The sequence below is a fragment of the Cibotium barometz genome, chromosome 56, assembly GCF_041138505.1.
Source record: "Cibotium barometz isolate CiBa-2024 chromosome 56, ASM4113850v1, whole genome shotgun sequence".
Classification (NCBI taxonomy): domain Eukaryota; kingdom Viridiplantae; phylum Streptophyta; class Polypodiopsida; order Cyatheales; family Cibotiaceae; genus Cibotium; species Cibotium barometz.
The window spans coordinates 20,348,596-20,368,174 of record NC_141101.1 but is presented as its reverse complement, the minus strand read 5'-3'; the positions used below and the strand labels follow the sequence as shown (position 1 = coordinate 20,368,174).

At 44.0% G+C, this 19,579-nt stretch overlaps 1 protein-coding gene across 1 annotated transcript; it reads right to left on the bottom strand.

Moving 5' to 3' along the window:
- Positions 1-8,529: 8,529 nt before the first annotated feature.
- Positions 8,530-18,235, bottom strand: LOC147607007 (bifunctional protein FolD 2-like). Its single transcript, XM_086791292.1, has 5 exons — positions 17,792-18,235; positions 9,774-10,096; positions 9,459-9,695; positions 9,165-9,332; positions 8,530-9,043 (listed from the first exon to the last, which is right to left on the bottom strand). Exons 1-5 carry the CDS (start codon positions 18,135-18,137, stop codon positions 8,870-8,872), a joined length of 1,248 nt encoding a protein of 415 aa, XP_086647418.1. The 5' UTR covers positions 18,138-18,235; the 3' UTR covers positions 8,530-8,869.
- Positions 18,236-19,579: the final 1,344 nt, after the last annotated feature.

Genomic DNA, 19,579 nt, shown 5'->3' with positions numbered 1-19,579 from the left:
ACTGGACATCCTAAGAGGCTGGGGAGGAATCTTACATTCTACCCCACTTAAAAAACGCGAGATGTCCTCATCTCGCAGGTGGAGTATGATCTCTTTCATCTTCTTCTTCTTAAATCACTTCCAGCGTTACTGCCTTGGAAGTGGACGGCCGATTTGGGAAGAACTCTCTTTGACTTTCCCTATTCTGAGGTGGAGGTTTTGCATTACTTTGGATTGAAACTGCAGGTTGGATAGAGGGTCTATCTCTGGGATTTCCCTGATTTTGGCGGATAGAACCCTGATTACTCTGGAAGGAAGGGGCTAGAGTCTGGAATCTTGATCCCTGATTTCCATGCCCTGAAAACCTTGATCCAAAAGGAGTTGGGCAATCCATACTGTGATGTCCAAATCCTTGACAGTTATAGCATTTCACTCTCTTGTTCAAGGGTGGAACTTCTGAAGTTGAAATCCAGGGGATTGAGTTTCGAGAAAAGGACATTTCTTCCATTCTGGAACTTCCCATATCCTGGGTTTGACCCTGATGTCTCTTAGGCGGAGGAAGGTTGGAATCATCTTCTGGGAATAAAAACCTTTTGAAAGGTGATGGTGCTGGCTTTGGTGGGACTTTGACATCAAGGGCTTTGGCGAAATCCTTCGCCATCCGAACTGCTTCGGCCATGGAAACTGGCTTGGCATTCTTCACCAGGATATTCAAAGGTTCGTTCAGTCCCCGAATGAACCTGGCCATCAGCTGTTCTTCATCCAGAGGAGGGCGAGTATCTGAGGAGGAGGGCGAATGCTTGGTGATATGCTTCAATAGTTCTACTCCCCTAGGTTAACTCTAAGAATTCATTCATCTTTGTTTCTAGAAAGCCGCGAGGACAGAACCTCGTCCTTAGGTAAATTTTGAGATCAGTCCAGGTTTGGGTATTTCAGTCGAGACAGTTTGTCTCGCAATGGTTTCTCCATGCCACTCTAGTTGTCTCCACTATCTTCAGCCTTGAAAGAGCCATTTTGCTTTTCTCATCGTACCAGTGACATCGAAGTATTCTTCCATTGATTCGATCCACTTCTCCACAGCCTCGCCCAAGTTTTCCCCTTCACCCTTGAAAGGTCCAGGCTGCGAACTATGAAGAGTTTTATGAACATCCAGGTCGAGCTCTTCTTCATCGAGTTGGGGGTTAACATTTCTACCACGATGACCTCGATCCATGTTCCTATCAATACGAAAATTCTTGTTAAGTCTCTTTATTTATGATTTAATCCGATTTTTGATTCAACTGATTCCGAGGTTCTCTAAATAGGTTGCCTCCCCACAGAATCAAGGGATAAAGATACTCATATAGAACGCATTATCAGTTAACAATTCATTCAGAATATCTCATTCATATCTTTAACACAATAATGGTCCATCAGACTAATTTTTTCCATCTGAACAGTCCTCCATGGGGATTTCAATTTTTCAGATTTTTAATTTATCATCCCTTAACTTGATCCACTGGATAAAAGTTAACAGTAGCAATTTGCCAGCACAATCCACTAATCTCATAGTGATTGGCTGAAGTCATTAACGTCATTCCAGTTAAGAACATCATCACAGGGACTCGTCCCATTCATCCTCATTGCGATTTCGCTCAGCTTATTACATTTCAACCCAGCAGCATCAGCTATCTTTAAAATAATCCTTTAATGAAACCATTGTGTCACTGATCACGATCCTCAAAATCTCTGGTTGAATCCTTATTTCCAATCATTCCTTCATCGGTGTACTTATGGCATCATTGACAACCAAAACGCTCACCACCTGTTCACTCAGGGGCCTTTTCGATAGTTCCTAGCTCATAGTAACCGGCAATATATTCACATAAAAAAATGGAATCTCCGTGGAAGATCAGTAAGATCAACCAACAGATCCATATAAAAGAGTCATGGACTCATTCGTTGAGGACAAGCAAGGTCAATCAACCAGATCCACACCCAAATTCAGAAAACAACTCTTACTCCTTGTTCCAATATCTTCCCCGACGTACTTGTGGGTATCTTCGGCGACCCAAAGCCCGAGCACTGTATGGTCAGCACCTCTAGGATCCTTCGCAGGTCACCTAGCGCTTCACTCATAGGCTGCTTCCTTGGTCCCTCATCCAATGTACCGGAAGCTCACCATTTTAATCAAACCGAGGCTGGTCAAGACCTCAGCCGACCTTGCTACATGAGACGTCCTCCATTGACTCTCCGTCTCAGCAGTTGCAACTTTAACAGATCTCCAACGACCTCATTCACAAGATGGTCAAAATGCTACCCCAGCATTCTTGACATAAAACAGATTTCACATACAATTACAGTCCCAACAGTATTTCCATCTTTTCTCAATCACTCCACATCCTTACATTATGTGGGATTTAGAGAAATGTTTTCTTTGCAGGTGGATGTCAACGTGGAAAAGAGTTTTGGGATAGACTCTTAAAGCACCATGTAAAAGAAGGGCAAGTGATTGTAGAGCTTTACATATGATATGGAGATTATACTATGATAGCCCACAAATAATCATGAATATAGTTTGTATTGATCCCAAAGAGAAGTAGTGTGAAGGCTCCCTTAAAGAAGATGTCATTGTATTTCAGTGAAAATATTTGTTTATAAATATTCAAGTGATTGGGGTTAAAAATTATTTGTGATTATGTCATGATCTTATTTTACATATGAATATATATATATATATATATAGATAGATAGATAGATAGAGAGAGAGAGAGAGAGAGAGAGAGAGAGAGAGAGAGAGAGAGAGAGAGAGAGAGAGAGAGAGAGAGAGATGCGTGTTGGGGTTTAAAATAAAATAAGAATGAGATTTTAAACAATGTTTGTGCTCAATCTGTCAAATAAACTAATAAAGTAATGACATTATGTGTATTATGTAGATGAATAAGGTAGTGTTAAGTTTGTAGACTCAAAGAATCTATAGGGGATAATTGAATCGTAGGTTAAATGAAGTTACACGTACTATGTAAATAAATGAATGATAAGTTTATAGGCTCAAATGATCAGAAGGACAAGAGAGAGAACATGAAGAGAAAGAGAGATGAAAGAAGTGACAACATGGACAAGAGAGAGAGAACATGAAGAGAGAGGGGATGCTGTCTCCCTTAAAACATCATAGGAGCAATTCAAAGAGAGCAAGACTAACAAGAAGGAAGAGTGAAAATGAGGGGGAAAGGGAGAGACATTGATAAACTACTAATGAAATAGAGGAGGAGAGAGAGTTAAGGGTGACGGACACAAGGAGGGAGGAAGGGGGAGAGAGAGGGAGAAGGGGGAGACGAGAGAGAGAGAGAGAGAGAGAGAGAGAGAGAGAGAGAGAGAGATACAAGAGAGAGAAAAAGAGATGGTAGGATAGAGCAAAGAGAGGGAGAGATATAGAGATGGTAGAGAGAGAGAGAGAGAGAGAGAGAGAGAGAGAGAGAGAGAGAGAGAGAGAGAGAGAGAGAGAGAAATAGAGATGGTAGTAGAGAGAGATGAGGGTGGGAGAGGGACAGATATAGAGATGGTAGTAGAGAGAGATGAGGGTGGGAGAGGGAGAGATATAGAGATGGTAGTATAGAGAGTAGAGGATGGGAGAGGGAGAGGGAGAGAAAGAGATGGTAGTAGAGAGAGATGAGGGTGGGAGAGGGAGAGATATAGAGAGTAGAGGATGGGAGAGGGAGAGGGAGAGAAAGAGATGGAAGGAGAGAGAGAGAGAGAGAGAGAGAGAGAGAGAAAAGAGTGAAGGGAGAGGAAGAGATGGTAGGAGAGAGAGAAGAGATGGTAGGAGAGAGAGAAGAGAGGGAGAGAAGAGAGTGTGCTAGAAGAGAGAGAGAGAGAGAGAGAGAGAGAGAGAGAGAGAAGAGAGAGAGATAAATGATAATAGATAGAGAGAGAAAGAGAGGAGCTAGGTTGGAGGGGAGAAGCTAGGCTGCTTGGTTGGGCTGGTGGGCTAGGTGGTGATGGGAGGAGATGGTGGTGGGGAGACTTAGAGAGAGAGCGTTCAAAGTAGAGAGAGAGGTAGCCAAGAAAACCTCCCTCCCTCCACCAAGCTCCCTCATTGACAACCCCCCTTTTCAACTATCATTCCATAGCATGTATTCTGGCTTCTCCTCCTAAGTGTTCAAGCTCAAATAGACAATCAGTTAGGATGTTTCCTATCAACTTTTCCTTGATAGCAATTCTTAAGCTTAGTACTAAGAATTACATGGTCACATGAGGACATTTATTCTATATGTCAAGTTGAAAAGTGTGGTGTGGATAGCATCTTGTACGCGGTTCTATATGCCCATAGAGAAGTTGGTAACTTATGTTCCTAGTCATTATATGTGAGGCTTCAGCACAAATAATCTTATTAGTGCTTTTAGTGTGGCCATTAGTGTGGGGATAGTAGGGTGAGGATTTGTGGTGTGACCATGAATTTTCTTAGCAAGAGCTTGATCACATCATTGATAAAGTGAGTCCCCCCCCCCAGTTGCTTACTACTTTGAGTGGGCACCCAAATCTAGTAATTATATTTTCATAAAGAAATTAGGTTCTTGCTCTAGCATTAACTTTTGTGGTAGTACATGGCTAGCAACAATGATAAATCATGTTTGAGTTCCTTGAACACTAGTCTGATAAAGTTAATACCCCATTTCTCAAATGGTTATAGGGAAACTATAAGGTGTAGGTGCACTCTTGCATAGGCCAAAAAAATTACCTTTGGAACAAAGCTTTTTCTTTACGTCATGAGCTAGAGAAATAGCTTCATAGAGAGAAGGTGGTTTGAATATAGTCATCTCTACTTGTATACCTTCTTCGAGACCATCTTCATATTTTTCTTGTAAAGTATCATCAGGGACATTCTCAAGCATGTAAAGAAATAGTAAAGTTTGCTAAAAATGCTATGTATACTAAGATACAGTGTCACGATCATGCCAAGAAAACTTGCTCCATGCACGATGTGCTTGTAGATGAAACTAGTGTGGAAGAAAACACTCCTTGACTTTGTCTTGGAAATCAACCCAAGTGGTTTGTTTATCAACAACATGACGCAATACATTCCACCATAAAGATGCCTTATCCACCATGTTTAGTAGCACATTTGATCACATCCTTTTTTGAGAAACTTTCAACCACAAAATAATCATCAAACTAGCTTAACCATGAAAGAATAGAGTGGCCATCCTTTTTACCTTCAAACTTTGCAAAAGTAAAAGAGCAATGACTTATCTTGGATTCCTTTTGTGCGTGTTGAACATCAAAAGCTTCTTTGAGAATTTTGGCGATGTGGTCAACATCAACTTGATAAGGTCCTATTACGCAAGCTTCTTCACCATGAAAACCAAGTTCTAGTTCTTCTCCATTTAGATGAGGAACATGGGTAATAGGGACTGTGAGGGCAAAAGAGACCAAAGGCTAGAATGAGAAGCAGGGCTCTCCAATTGAGGATGAATACCTGGGTCCAATACTGGCAAACTGGCTATGGGCATGTATCCTCCTCTGGAAGTAATGACTGATGAGCTCGGAGAAGAAAAACCATATGCCAAGGGTGTAGAGGGTGAGTAGGTAAAAATAGGCTCGTTGTCTCCCAATGAAAGACCTCAACAGAGCTCTCCAGTGAATGAGGAGTCCCATCCTCCGTGTGATCTATATCTGAATAAGGAGAATCAATATCTGGTATGAAAGGTTGATCCTCTAGAATCGTGGGTAGATGATCCATGCTGTGTGCTCTCAAGGTCTTCAATCCTTTTGCTCGCGATAGCTCTAATACCATATGAGGGTAAAAGAGACCAAAGGACCAAATATATGAGAGATCAGAGCAAATTACACAGCATGCAATGTTGATATGTATATAAATGAGAAAGTCCAGTAGTACAGGAGCTCTATGTGAGACTCCGAACGAACAAAGAAGGCTGTTGTCCCAAAAACGCAGGTAACAATCCCGAAGTAAGCCTGATGTAAGCGCCAATATATGCCTGATGTAAGGCTGATGTGAGTTGAGATGTAAGCGCTGATGTAAGCACAGATGTAAGCATTGATGTCCTAATGATTGCTGAAGTAAAACGCAGAAGTATGCTGAAGTGAAATGCAGATGTATGCGGCTTGTACCAGCAACGGAGCAACCGGAGAGGAAAAAGCATTGATGATCACCCCTAATGTAGGCGACCAGTTCAACAGCAGCAGAGAGTAGGTTCCACCTGTTCGTAGGCGGCCCGTACCAAGCAGCAGCTGAAGAAGGAAAACACAGATGATCTACCCTGATGTAGGCGACCAATCCAGTAGCAATAGCAGCAGGGAGTAAAAACGTTGAGGTTCAATCCTGAAGTAGGCGACCAGCAGAGGGAAGTACTCATGATGGATGTGTTTATAAGGATGCGTCTCATATTTATATGGAAAGGGAGGGTGCTGGTCGGCCAACAGAGGCAGTCGTCCAACAGATAAAAAGTGAAGTTCAAATGACTAAATAGCCATTTTTGGGCTGGGTAAAATACCCTTTTGGGTATATTTTTCACCTCGGGACTACATCTAACCCAAGGGATTTGACCCAAGAGGTCCACAAGAACAAACACATAACATGTCCTTAGCCTCAACAAGCATGTAGCCTCAAAAAGCCAAGCAGGCATAAGATTTGGAAATCGCATAGCTGAATCCCATGGGGAATGACGCTCTAAATCTTGAGACATAGGGTTTTACATGCAACCATTCCCTTACCCATTCCTACGTTCTACCACCATTCCGTTACATTCCACCACCATGTAAATATGCAAAAGATATTCTAAGGATGGCATTTGAAATGGAAAGGTTATGTTCTACCACCATTCCCATGGCTGAATCCCATGGGGTATGAAGCTCTAAACCTTGAGACAAAGGGTTTTATATAACCATTCTCTTACGCATTCCCTTAAATTCTATCACCATTCTCTACCACCATGTAAATATGGAAAAGAGTGTGCGACAACTAGAGTTGCATTGGGATTGCAAAAAGGATCTAGTGTTTCTCATACGAAGCACATTGAAATTGAGTTTCATTTTGTGTTGCATGAGCTTATCATGGATGGAGAGGTCGAGATGGTGTACTGCTCGACAATGAAGAATAGTGTAAACATGTCTTCACAAAGTCTCTTGGGAGAGATCTCTTGGAGTGACATCAACATTGGACCAAACGTGTAGCTCGCTTACAAGTGGACATTGGGGGAAAGAGTTGAAAATCAATGCTCCACTTTCAATATTATGAATGTGTGGATATCAATTAGCTCTATATTATAAGGCTCCCTATATGAGGAGAAGTTTATTTGGGCAATCCACATGCCCAAATGGGTCCCCATTTTGACATCAAACAATAGTCAATTATGGCGAGACATATATATATATATATATATATATATATACGTATGTATGTATGTATACATACACACACACACACACACACATATATATATAGATACATATATGTATGTATCTAAAAACCACCTTTGGTAAACCATTGAAAAGGTTTTGAGAAAATTGAAGGTTTTTACCTTTAGTAATTCATTGAATGGAAGTTGGAACTAAACAAAGGAGAAAATTTGCACATTAGAAAGAAATAAGGAAAATTTTACAACTGAGTATACACTGCCTTCATTATCGAGGAATTTGAGTAACCACAAAACGCTAGAGAGAGGGGGGGAGAGTTTTTATAAGCTCCATGCTAGGAAGAGTAACAAAAACCGAGGTAAAGGGATGCAATCACATGAAACTCGGTAGAGCTTGCTGTCTCCCTACATGTATCAAAGAACCACAAAGCACAGGCATGGAAGGTTTGTCACTATATTGCTTGGAACAGGAGGCTCAGTATTGTAGGGTTCAGAATAAAGGGTAAACCTGAGCACAGTATACAACCATAGTACAAAACTAAAGCTCTCTTACAAGCTCTAGCCACTTCTCTAAATCACATGGCTAGGTTTGTCTACACACATCAAAACCAAGTTCAACAAATTTGACTAGTGCTCATGCTGTATGTCTGCATTTGGAACCGATCAAGTCTCAAAAAACCCAATTAGAAGTCAATAGACTCTAGCACCCGGGCCATTCTACCCTACCCAAACGAATGGACCCGGGTTTGAACCCTGTGTGTGAGTGGTGCAATGCTTGCATTGCATCCCTTAAAAAAAAGGAGCTTCTGGGAAAAAAAAAAAACTCCGACTAGAGCAAAAGTTGAGGTTACTTTCCTATCTTAACAAAAAACTTAGTGCAAGCTGGACTCCATGAGGGTCTACTCACAAAGCTTTGAATCACCAGCTCCATCATGCATAGCATAGACTAACCCCAACGCCCACTCACATCATCATCACCGGGTAGGTAAAAATTTTCATAAAGATGTGTCCATGTCATCTAGTGAGTAAATTTTCAAAAATAAACCACCATATACAGAATTCCTATCACTTTTCTAAAGGTACACGTTTTGACAGGCATAAAACAAAACTGATGCCAGTGGTGCACACCAATGTATTCTTTTGGGACAAGTACACCTTTTTTCTTGGGTATATGCTCAACATAATATTAATTTCAGTATTAAAAAAGGCTGAAAACAAACTCTCTTGTTTAAAAAGTTAATATAATCCTGTTGAAACTGCTCAGTAAAGGCAGCTTCCAACTAAATTTGGGAGGCTAAACTTGCTTCTCTTGTTCTAAGCTACTCCCATATCACATCTCGTATACAAAAACTACATCACCCAACTCCACACTCCACTCGTGTTCACTGGACTCTTGGGAGACTTTTGGTAATTTTTCTTTGATTAGTTAACAAAAGCAGTTGCTGAGCACCTGTGTTTACTTCAAAGTACAGCATTGTGATAAAACTGCTGTCATAATTTGCATTTGTAACATGTGTAAAAAACTCACCAAGCTTTTGTCAATCGAGAAGGCCGTATGCCCTCTTTGCAGAGTCCAATGTGTTGGACAAAAGCATGGCAATTGTCATAGGTCCCACACCTCCCGGAACTGGTGTGATAGCAGAGGCTTTTATGGATGCCTCCTTAAAACAGACATCCCCAACAAGTCTATACCCCTTCTTTGAAGAAGGATCCTGTGTAAAAGGCAAGAACAAAAAAAAAACAAGTCTCTTTACACCAGTCCTTACACCACAAGTCTCTTTACACGGTATCCTTATATGGAGACAATAGAAAACAAACCCACAGTAAATTTACCTCAACGGCATTTATCCCAACATCCATAACAACTGCACCCGGCTTGATCCAATCTCCACGGACCAAGTGAGGCACACCAACAGCGGCAATCACAATATCTGCTCTACATGTGACTTCTGCTGGATTCGGGGTGTAGGAATGTACAACAGTAACAGTTGCTTGATGCCGCTACAGAACACCAAGTGTTAAAAACATTGTCAACACATCAGAAAGAAGCCCTTTGCAAAGAGGGGCAGAAAAAGAAGCAGGCATGACATGAAACTGCAATGGGGGAGGCTGTAATGAGCTGCTTGCCTGAAGTAGCATTGCGGCCGGCGTTCCAACAACATTACTCCGACCAATGACGACTGCATGCTTGCCTTTGATGTCCACACCTGACCTTAGCAACAGCTCAATGCATCCTTTTGGAGTGCAAGGCACAAACAGGGGCTTTCTCCCTTGCATGGCCAACTTCCCAATATTTAAAGGATGGAATCCATCAACGTCTTTCTCAACACTAATAGCTGCCAAGACCCTCTCTTCATTTATATGCTGCAGTTCAAGGACCTCTCATCAGCATGGAAATTCCTAGGCATCTATGTACCATTTGCATAACTGAAAAGTCAGTACCTTGGGAAGGGGGAGCTGAACAAGGATCCCATGAACCAAAGGGTCTTCATTGAACACTTGCACATGCTTGAGAACCTCTTCTTCACTAGAGTCCTCTGGTAGATTTACCCCAAAAGAAGTTATGCCTGCTTCCTCACAAGCTTTCTTCTTGCTGCGGACGTATGTTTCAGAATCTTTGCGGGTGCCGACAAGAACAACAGCCAAGCCAGGGACTTTCCCTGTTTCAGTTCTCACCCTTGAGACCTCCTCAGAGACCTCTTGCCTGATCTTCTGCGCGATGGCCTTCCCATCAATAATGGCAGCCTTGGGTTCAATCTTTGTTACTGCAAACAAAAGAAGCTTGACTCAACTTGGTTGCCATCATGGGAATGCATGGTTGAAAGGAAAAATTAGGGTTTGAGCAAGGAAAATCAAGCTTATATTCAATGTCATTTATGGTGAAACCCTTCACAGGGACACACCTTCGGTGCTGTGTATGGTGCTGATCAAATGCATGCATTAAAGGGGTTAACCCATCAACACCCAATTAGAATTGGATTGAAAGAGCCAGGTGAGGTCACATTTTGTGCTGTGCTTCTTAGCCTAGGATTAAGAGTTAGGGTTAGCAAAACCAATGAGGCCATATTTTGTCCTATACGTCTGTAACTCGTTAGCCTTAGGATTTGTGTCACGTGCATCCCGCACTTGGATGCCACGTAGACATATCTGTATAGAATAAAAGCAAATACACCATTCGTGGTGGGGGGCCTACAGAGGGTACTCGGGACCCAATACTGTGATGAGGCGATTACAGGAGATGGGGGTACCCACAGAGCTCATATGGGGGATTATGGCTTTATATAGATCAGTTGCAGGACAGGTACGCACCCCAGAGGGGGTCTCTACTTTGGTTCACTCCACTATAGGAGTGAAGCAAGGTTGCCCGTTATCTCCTTCATTGTTTGGTATGTATGTGGATGAGGCTTCTGACTACATTGAGAGATTGGGGGACAGAGGAGCCCAGCTAGCAGGTACATGGATCCCACTATTGTTATATGCTGATGATATTGTGTTGATCTCTGACTCCCCTGAGGGTATGCAGCGTCATCTGGATGCTTTACATGAGTTTGCACATGATAGTGGATTGTCTGTCAACCTTGGCAAAACCAAGGTTATGGTGTTTAACACCACGCCACAGTGGGTTAGGCGATCAGCTTCCACATTTACATATGGGCAGTATACAGATGCATATACATATCTTGGGGTAGTATTCAGTGGGCCAGTGTTTTCGATGAGGAGGGCAGCAGAGACTAGATTGACTAGAGCACATGCAGCCCTGGGTGGTTTGGAGAGGATGTGTTTGCGGGTTCAGTTTCAGAACCTCGAACGAAACTTTGGCTTTTTGACACTCTAGTGACATCAGCTATGCTTTATGGAGTGCAGATATGGGGACCTTCAGTGGGCCATCACAGCGCAGGCGGGTGGAGAGGTATGGAGAGGCCTTTGGTATCTATGATTGCTAGGATTATTAGAGCCAAGGCCGTGGTACCTCATGAGATTATTCGAGCAGAGCTAGCGGCTGCCCCTTTGGTGATTGAGGCTCTTACGAGATCAGTCTCCTACATACATGGCTTGTGGGATCTTCCCCGAGAGATATGCACGCCTCGCCCTGGAGTCCTCCCGACAGGTAGCTTTACAAGGAGACACGGCTTGTTGGTATGGACAGATGACATCTTGGTTCCAGGCACATGGTTTTAGCATGGACAGACTGCCTCCCTTCCAGTATTCTCTAGAGGCACCCTCTCTCACTCTCACACGGACAGAGATTACCAGACTCATCCGTCAGGATTTAGTTCAGCTGGACATTAGGAGGACATGGATACAGCCGAGTGAGGAGCTGGGCACGAAGATGGCTTTCTACAGAGAGCATTTTCTTCAGCTCACAGCAGATGGTTTTGTGATCAGACCCAGTTACATGGATGTACACTTGTCTCATGCAGTACAATGTGCTATTGGTCAGATTCGCACATTCTCACACCAACTTGAGATTGAGATTGGCCGATATAGAGATATACCAGCTGAGGCCAGGATATGCCGAGTATGCCATGGGGAGCCAGAGACAAAGCTGCATTATATATGCCATTGTGCTGCATACTATGAGATACGTGGTCGTTTCCACTGTTTATTCAGAGAGGGTTTTAGACCACTTTCCAGAGTCATGGGGTACCAGGACCAGAGGTGTTTGGGATTGTTCTTGCTTGAGCTGCGGAGACATAGAGATAGCCTGCTTAGGAGCACAGAGAGCCAGACTCAGAGGCACATTACAGACTTCTTTAGTCCAGCCATCACTACGCCAGATGGACCACAGCAGCAGCAGGACATGGATACCGCCCACACCAGAGGTACACTGATTGATCGTGCGATTGAGCTTGGGTGGTCCAGACGCCCACGACTACGGAGGAGGGCATCCCAGCATAGATGGAGGTTGCAGCGGCGGATTCGGATTATTCTTGCGAGGCATGCGCGACACCCAGTCAGGGTGCTGACCACAGAGGATATTGAGGAGATCCGCGAGCGTCCGATGCGGCACATATTATGAGATGGAGGCACCTCCATAGTGTACCCCTCCGTCCCACATGATATTGTATCCCCTCACTATATTCCACTCACCTCCATAGCGTACCCCCCTCCCCCCCCTCTCACTATATTCACACCCTATAAGGGTTTCTGTTTACCTTCCAGTTCCAGTTTCATTTTCTAGGTGCCACTAGTATCATCTTTATTTTTCATTTTCTGGGTTTTTTTTATCCAGACATTGTATCAGATCCACCATGATGTAACTTTTGGTCTCATAGGTCATTATGGCCTTTTGAAGATGTTAATATAACATTTCATTTCATTTCATTTCTCTCTCTCTCTCTATTCTTCTGCACATCTATATTCAATTTTGTGCGTTATTTTCGTCATGACAAGGGAGCTGATTTCTGAGCATTGAAGTTACCGATCTCCCCCGAAGCTTCCGCATGTTACAGTGGTCTCAGAGCCTACTTCAAGTGTAAAGATTCAGCAAAGAAACCAGAATTTTTTCTCGCTCGTGTGGTTGGTTTTCAGACTCCGGTGGACTACCCCTTTCAGAGTGACTCCTGTCCCTCGAAGGACGGTTGGTTTTCAGCTTCCGGAAGTCTCCCACACACACAGTGGATGGTCAGATTGCGTTCCGGAAAGGAAGTGCTTTTTCCTGCTATGGCGAGCTTCAACAATGAGAGAGACCAAGAACCTTGGGACAAGAGTGCACTGGGCAGCCCAACTAGGGCACCAGGCTTGAGTGTTACAGAGATGTTCCAACAGATGATGCAAGCAATCGCAGACCAGACGACTAAGTTGGAAGAGCAGAAGGCGCAAATCCTGGCTCTGGAAGAGCGTACCCGTTTTTCAACGCCGCGTTTTCCATCTCCTCCTCCCTCTCCTTTCGTATCCCAGATTCTAGATTCTCTACACAGGCGGGGTCACGACCGCAACCGAGCTCTTTGCTTGAGTTGCAGTGTGTGCATTGGAGATCCGACAACGTGAAGACGAAGCCATGCGATGCGTGGAACATGAGCGTTACCTAGCAGCTTTGGACGCCAGATTGACACCAGCGGCGCCCTCGAATCATTTTCTTGAGAAAATGAACTTCAATAAGTATACTGGTAAACTCGACCCCACAACTCTTTATTCATGGTTACATCAGTTTGAAGCTTACTTTGCCACAATTAGAAAGACTGATACTGACAGAGTGATCTTAGCCAGTTGGTACTTGGAAGGTGAGGCCATTCCTTGGTGGACTCAGTGGGCTCATGCCCACACCAGATTAGGTATAGCAGCTTATGTGTGGGACGAGTTTGTCCGCGACCTTCTGCAGCAATTTCTACCGCCCCACTACCTTGAGTGACTCGAAGACGAGTTCAGGGGAGCGCGTCGGAACGCGCAACAATCCTTCAGTTTGCCAATAGAATTTCAACTTTATGTTTGCAATTAGGCTTATCTGATTCGAACAAGAAAGGACAGTTTTTGTATGGCCTTGACACGCAAATCCAGTGGGAGGTGCGTATGTTTAGACCAGCCACCTTCGAAGACGCACTCTCGCTTGCGCAGAGTGCAGAAATGAAGCATAATGGTGGCAAGCCCAAGACTTCCTAGCCGGCTACTCCCAAGGCTATCGCCTCGAGGGGGAAAGGCCAGAACTAGACGGGATCTTTCCCAGGCCGGAGCCTCTGGATCCAAGACGGGGGGGTCCGGGGGGGGGGGGGGGGGGGGGGGCAGAACTAGACGGGGTCTTCGCTAGGCCAAAGCACGGGAGCCTATGGCTCCAAGAACTTGAACAATGCGTCCAAGCTTACTTCAGACCAGAAAGCAAAGGTAGGCAAGACAAGTGGCAAGTTGAGTGCTGAGGAGATTTCTCAGTACAAGGAGGGTAGGTGTTTCTTTTGTCATACAAAAGGCCACACTTCCCAGGAGTGTCCTAAGAAGACTACCGCTCCAAAGACCGCTGCTGTAGCCTCCACAGCTTCCGTGGTGAGCCCAGCTTCCACACAAACCCCAACGGCTGCCCCTAGTTCTTCAAATCCCAATGCTTCAGTTGGAGCAATTATTAGGCGGGTGCTCGAAGATAAGCAGAAGGGCACCCATGACCAGGAGTATGAGCGCAACAAATTGCTTAAGTCCTTTGGCTACATAGGTGGCCACCAGAGAGTCGTCGTCTTGTTTGACAGCGGCAACACGGAGGACGTGGTCACGGAACAGGCCACTCGGTGTGCCCGTTTCGTCCTGACTTCGGTGGACAAACAAGTTGAGGATTTTAGCACAGGCATGATAACGAGCGTCATGTAACACGCGGAACTTTGGGGGTCTTCTTTCAGCCCTAAACACTCCTGGAAACATGCTGATGCAAAACGCAGATATGAAGAGAGAGTAGAGAGACAGAGATGTGCTGGAAATTCAGTATATTAATATGGTACAAAAAGGTACTCCATCCACAAGCCTAGTTTATGCCTTAAATGTCCTTCAGCGCTGCCCGACTGGATTTTCTTCCTTGATCATGATGCGTCTGCTACTACCGCCCTGTCCTCTGGTTCAACCGACCAGTTCTGTGAGCAGCCGACAACCTGTCTTTGCTTCTAACGCACTGTCAAGACACCCTCTTCATGCCCTCCAAGCCTTGCTCTGAGTCCACACTTGTCCTCTTCTGTATCTTGTGCTCAAAATCCTAACTCTATCTGGTTCATACTCTTTGTCTGGCTACCTCTTCTGGACCAGCACCTGAGAATGTCCATGGCATCTTTCATGCACATGACATCCCCCTCTGCTAAACTTGATGACGGGATTCCAACCTGTTCTTGGATGACTGTCATCATCCCAATCTTTTCCCGAAGTCCCTCTGTCACTCATCCATCCCTAGCAAACCCTTTTCTCTGAAAGCCCGGCCCAGTCTCCAAAACCGCTCTGTGTCAGAATAAGATCTATGCATCTATTCCATCTAGTCCCCAACCCATTCTTGCCCTGACTCTGAACACTATCTTGGTCTTCATTCCTGAGAAATGAGTCTGGCACTCTCACATCACCCCTTGGAGGGTAATCCTTCCTTGGGACCATTGCCCGAGAACCTATCTGGCTCATAGGATTGCCATCCCCTCTGGCTCTGTGGAACACCACCAACAAACCTCCTGGGAGCTCTTTCCGATTCTGTGTTCTTTGCCTTGGGCTTTGTATCCGTGTACTTTCTTGTACCTTGGACCTGTACACCATCATATGGGACTGATTCAGTGTTTAGCTTGGCTGAGCCTGATGCTCTGATACCAATATAACACGCGGAAGCTCTGGGGGGTCTTCTTTCAGCCCTAAACACTCCTGGAAACATGTTGATGCAAAACGCAGATATGAAGAGAGAGCAGAGAGATATGCTGGAAATTCAGTATATTAATATGATACAAAAAGGTACTCTGTCCATAGCCCTAGGCTGCCTTGAAGAAAAGGTGATAAACACCCAAAAAGTCTAGTCCCTACTTGGATCCTAATGATCCACCCCATAAAGGAATGAATGGTTCAATCTATGAGCACACTTTGCCTTTTATAGGGTTCTTGGACACTTGGTATACTGGCCAACTGTTGGTCGGCCAGTCATTTATGCCTTAAATGCCCTTAAACGCTGCCTGATTGGATTTTCTTCCTTGATCATGATGCGCTTGCTGCCGCCCTGTCCTCTGGTTCAGCCAACCAGTTCTGTGAGCAGCCGACAGCCTGTCTTTGCTTCTAACGCACTGTCAAGACACCCTCTTCATGCCCTCCAGGCCTTGCTCTGAGTCCACACTTGTCTTCTTCTGTATCTTGTGATTAAAATCCTAACTCTATCTGGTTCATACTCTTTATCTGGCTGCCTCTTCTGGACCAGCACCTGAGAATGTCCATGGTATCTTTCATGCACATGACACGTCAAGTATGAAGCTCTAGGTGCTAAATTAGTTATTCAGGGCATAGAGTTTGAGCATGATTTTATGGTTGCCCCTATTGTAGGAGCAGACATAATATTAGGCATTCAGTGGTTTCACAAGTTTCTTCCTGATGTCCAGTGGCACAAGCACACTTTCCAGATTAATCGAAATGTGTCAAACGCCCTAGTGACCATTAAGTGTGAGCCAGGAATTCCGAACTTTCCACTCATAAGCCACTTGCAGGCTAAGCGGGCAGTAAGGAAAGGCGCACATTGTGCGATGATATACATCCAGACAGCCCAGCCGGTGGCCAGTGCTTCCAAGAAGTATTTGGCTCTCCATGAAAAGTTCCAGAAGATTTTTCTTCAGGACAATTCCCTCCCCAGCTCACCCTGTCCAGACTGGAGGACCACAAGATTGACCTCCTCCCAAGCTTGGAACCCCCGAGCAAGTTTCCATATCGCCTTTCCAAGGCAATGGAATCGGAGTTGGACCGCCGACTCTGAGAATTATTACAATCTGGCTTCATCTGCCCCAGCGTGTCGCCATTTGCAGCACCGATCTTATTTGTCAAGAAGAAAGATGGGTCTTCTCGGTTGTGTGTTGATTATCGTGCACTCAATAAGCCGACTATCAAGAGTAGATTCCCGATGCCTCGAATAGATTATATTCTCGAGAGGTTGAATGGAGCTAAGGTATTCTCGAAACTTGATTTAAAGAGTAGCTACCACCAAGTGAGGATTGTGGAGGGGGACATTCCCAAGACAGCCTTCCGTACGGAACGGGCCCACTATAAATTTGTGGTCATGCCATTTGGCTTGACGAACGCCCCAGCTACAGTCAACCGCATGATGATGTGTGTTTTCCGCGATTTGATTGGAAAGTGTGTGTTCATATTTCTGGACGACATACATGTATTTTCAGCTACGGTTGAGCAGCATGACATTGATGTGGAGAAAGTCCTTAAGTTGCTGGAAAGCAACGAGCTCTATGTCAATGAGAAGAAGTCGAAATTTTATTTGTTCCAGGTGCATTATATGGGATACATAATTAGTGCAGAAGGCATTCGACTTGATCCGGCTAAAGTGACAGAGATTGTCAATTGGAAAGTACCTCAAACAGCATATGACATCAAATTCTTTGTGAGTATTTGCCAGGCATACTCCACCCACATAGACAAGTTTTCTGACCTCTCGACAGATCTCACCGATCGGCTAAAGGGTGTTAAGACAAGAAAGCAACGGATTCGAATGACTCAACGAGCGTTGGAGGCATTCAAGAACCTAACGCCTTGTTTAGTACTTGCCTCGGGGGACGAGCCATTTTAGGTGTCACCAATGCGAGTAACATCGCAATTTCTTCCTGCACATCTATATTCAGTTTTGTGCGTTATTTTCGTAGCGACAAGCATGCTGTTTTTTGAGCATTGAAGTTACCGATCTCACCCGAAGCTTCCGCATGTTACAGTTTGCCTGTGGCAAGAAGGGTTAGGGTTGGACGACCCCCAGGCCACAGTATGATCAGGGTTAATCCAATGAATTGTATCAAAGAATAGAAAAGAAAACTACTCACAATCATCTTGTAGGATGGCCTGGCAGGGTTGGAGGTCTTTGCGACTACTCCAGACATCGGGGAGACTCCAGTCCAAGAGGCACGGGCGGAGAACATTGAATCGCAAGCCGAGCGAGCTCGATTTTGCTGAGTTATGACAGGTGAAAGAGCGCAAAGGCAGTGCCGCCGTAGCGCAGAGGCGGAGCTTTGTAACCAATGGGTGGTGGTGGTGGTGGTGGTGGTGGTTCTGATTATAGATTACACCTTGGCAAAGCAAGCCTGTCCGACAGGCCAGTGCTTCACTCATTGCTCCTCCTCCTCCTCCTCCTCCTCCGGCTCTTGCCCTGCACAGCAAGATCACGCTCATCGGAAGTGCACTGCTATGGCGCAGCTTGCCCCCACCACACACCCCTCCTTCCTCCTCCAAGTAGCCATGGTAGATATGCCACTTGTTGAATTCAAAGGGGATGAAATAACCCTAAACTATGAAAGAGCCTAAAATGGATTAAAGCAACATAACAACAATCACAATTGGGGACCTTCACCAATCAGGAAAAGAATTTCTAATAAGGCTGACTGTCTTTATTGACTAGATAGAGAAAGATAGGAAGAAAGAAAGAAAGAAAATCATCTCCTGTGGGGCTATGAGACACAAAACACATCATTAAAACCATGTCTTTGAGCTATTGAGCTAAATCCATAAAATATCATACTAATCAACTAGTAAATATATGATGCCAAGCATCACAAACCATTGTCTAGGGGGGGTTTTTGTGCCTTTCTTGATTTGGTTTTTGTTTGAGAGAGACTGACCAATTGACTGACTCATTATTGTGTGTGCATGCCTGTGTGTGTGTTTGGAATTCAAACATCGAATCTAATAATGCTCATATCCATACAGCATACCTAATGCAGATTCATATCCAAACATCATTTCTCTATCCAAAAAATATATGCTAGGATTGGCTTCTTTACTATGGAGCAATAATTGGAGTTTAAGGAATTTGAGAACTAGATGTGTGCGAAGAATCATGAATATAACATCAATGTGATTTGATAGATTGATGAGTGGTCGAGTGTGATATTCTTATCACCAAAGAGTAGATGAGTGTTATGTTTTCAAATTTGATATGCTCTTTGAGATGAATGAAGTGAAATGTGTTGATAAAGACTCCTCCCCCTTTAATACTTTTAAAAAAACTATTTTCTCCTTATGCACATGTGGTTGTGTCATACCTACACAAATGTAATATCGATTCTTCTTGGCTTATTGCTATAATTTATGTTTCATTGGATTGATAACTCTTCGAACAACTTAGCCCATTTATGCACATGTTAACTAGTTTTCTTCCTTGTTATCAATCCTTATAGTTTGCAAGCTTAACAATTCACATCAAAACAACACCCCGATTTTTTTGAAGTTTAAAAAAAACTAAAAACCATGCATTATGTTTCTACATGAAAGGCTATTTATACTTGTGATTGGTTTTGAATGTCCAAGCCATTAGCAAGGACAAAGTCGAATTAGAACACAAACATGTACTACAAAGTGATGACTTAAATGGATTTTATAGATAATGACAAAGTTGAAACCTAGCTTCACATGTATTTTTGGATTATTAATTTTGTGAGGATATTTTAATGGATCCATGTATTTAGATAGTTGATGGATCTAGTGGCCTTTATTGCAGCCTATGTTAGACATACTTTTAGGAGGGTTTTCTTTTTGGTACTCTTACACTAGTATGTTCCTTCTAGACATGGCTATTACATTATTACTAGACTCTCCCCTAGAGATTTTGTCTTTCC

Coding starts and splice junctions, on each gene's coding strand:
- LOC147607007 (XM_086791292.1), bottom strand. CDS start 18,137: ATGAGCGTGATCTTGCTGTGCAGGGCAAGAGCCGGAGGAGGAGGAGGA. Junction 9,696..9,773: donor TTCAGCTCCCCCTTCCCAAG/GTACTGACTTTT, acceptor CTTGAACTGCAG/CATATAAATGAAGAGAGGGT. Junction 9,333..9,458: donor CGGCCGCAATGCTACTTCAG/GCAAGCAGCTCA, acceptor GGTGTTCTGTAG/CGGCATCAAGCAACTGTTAC.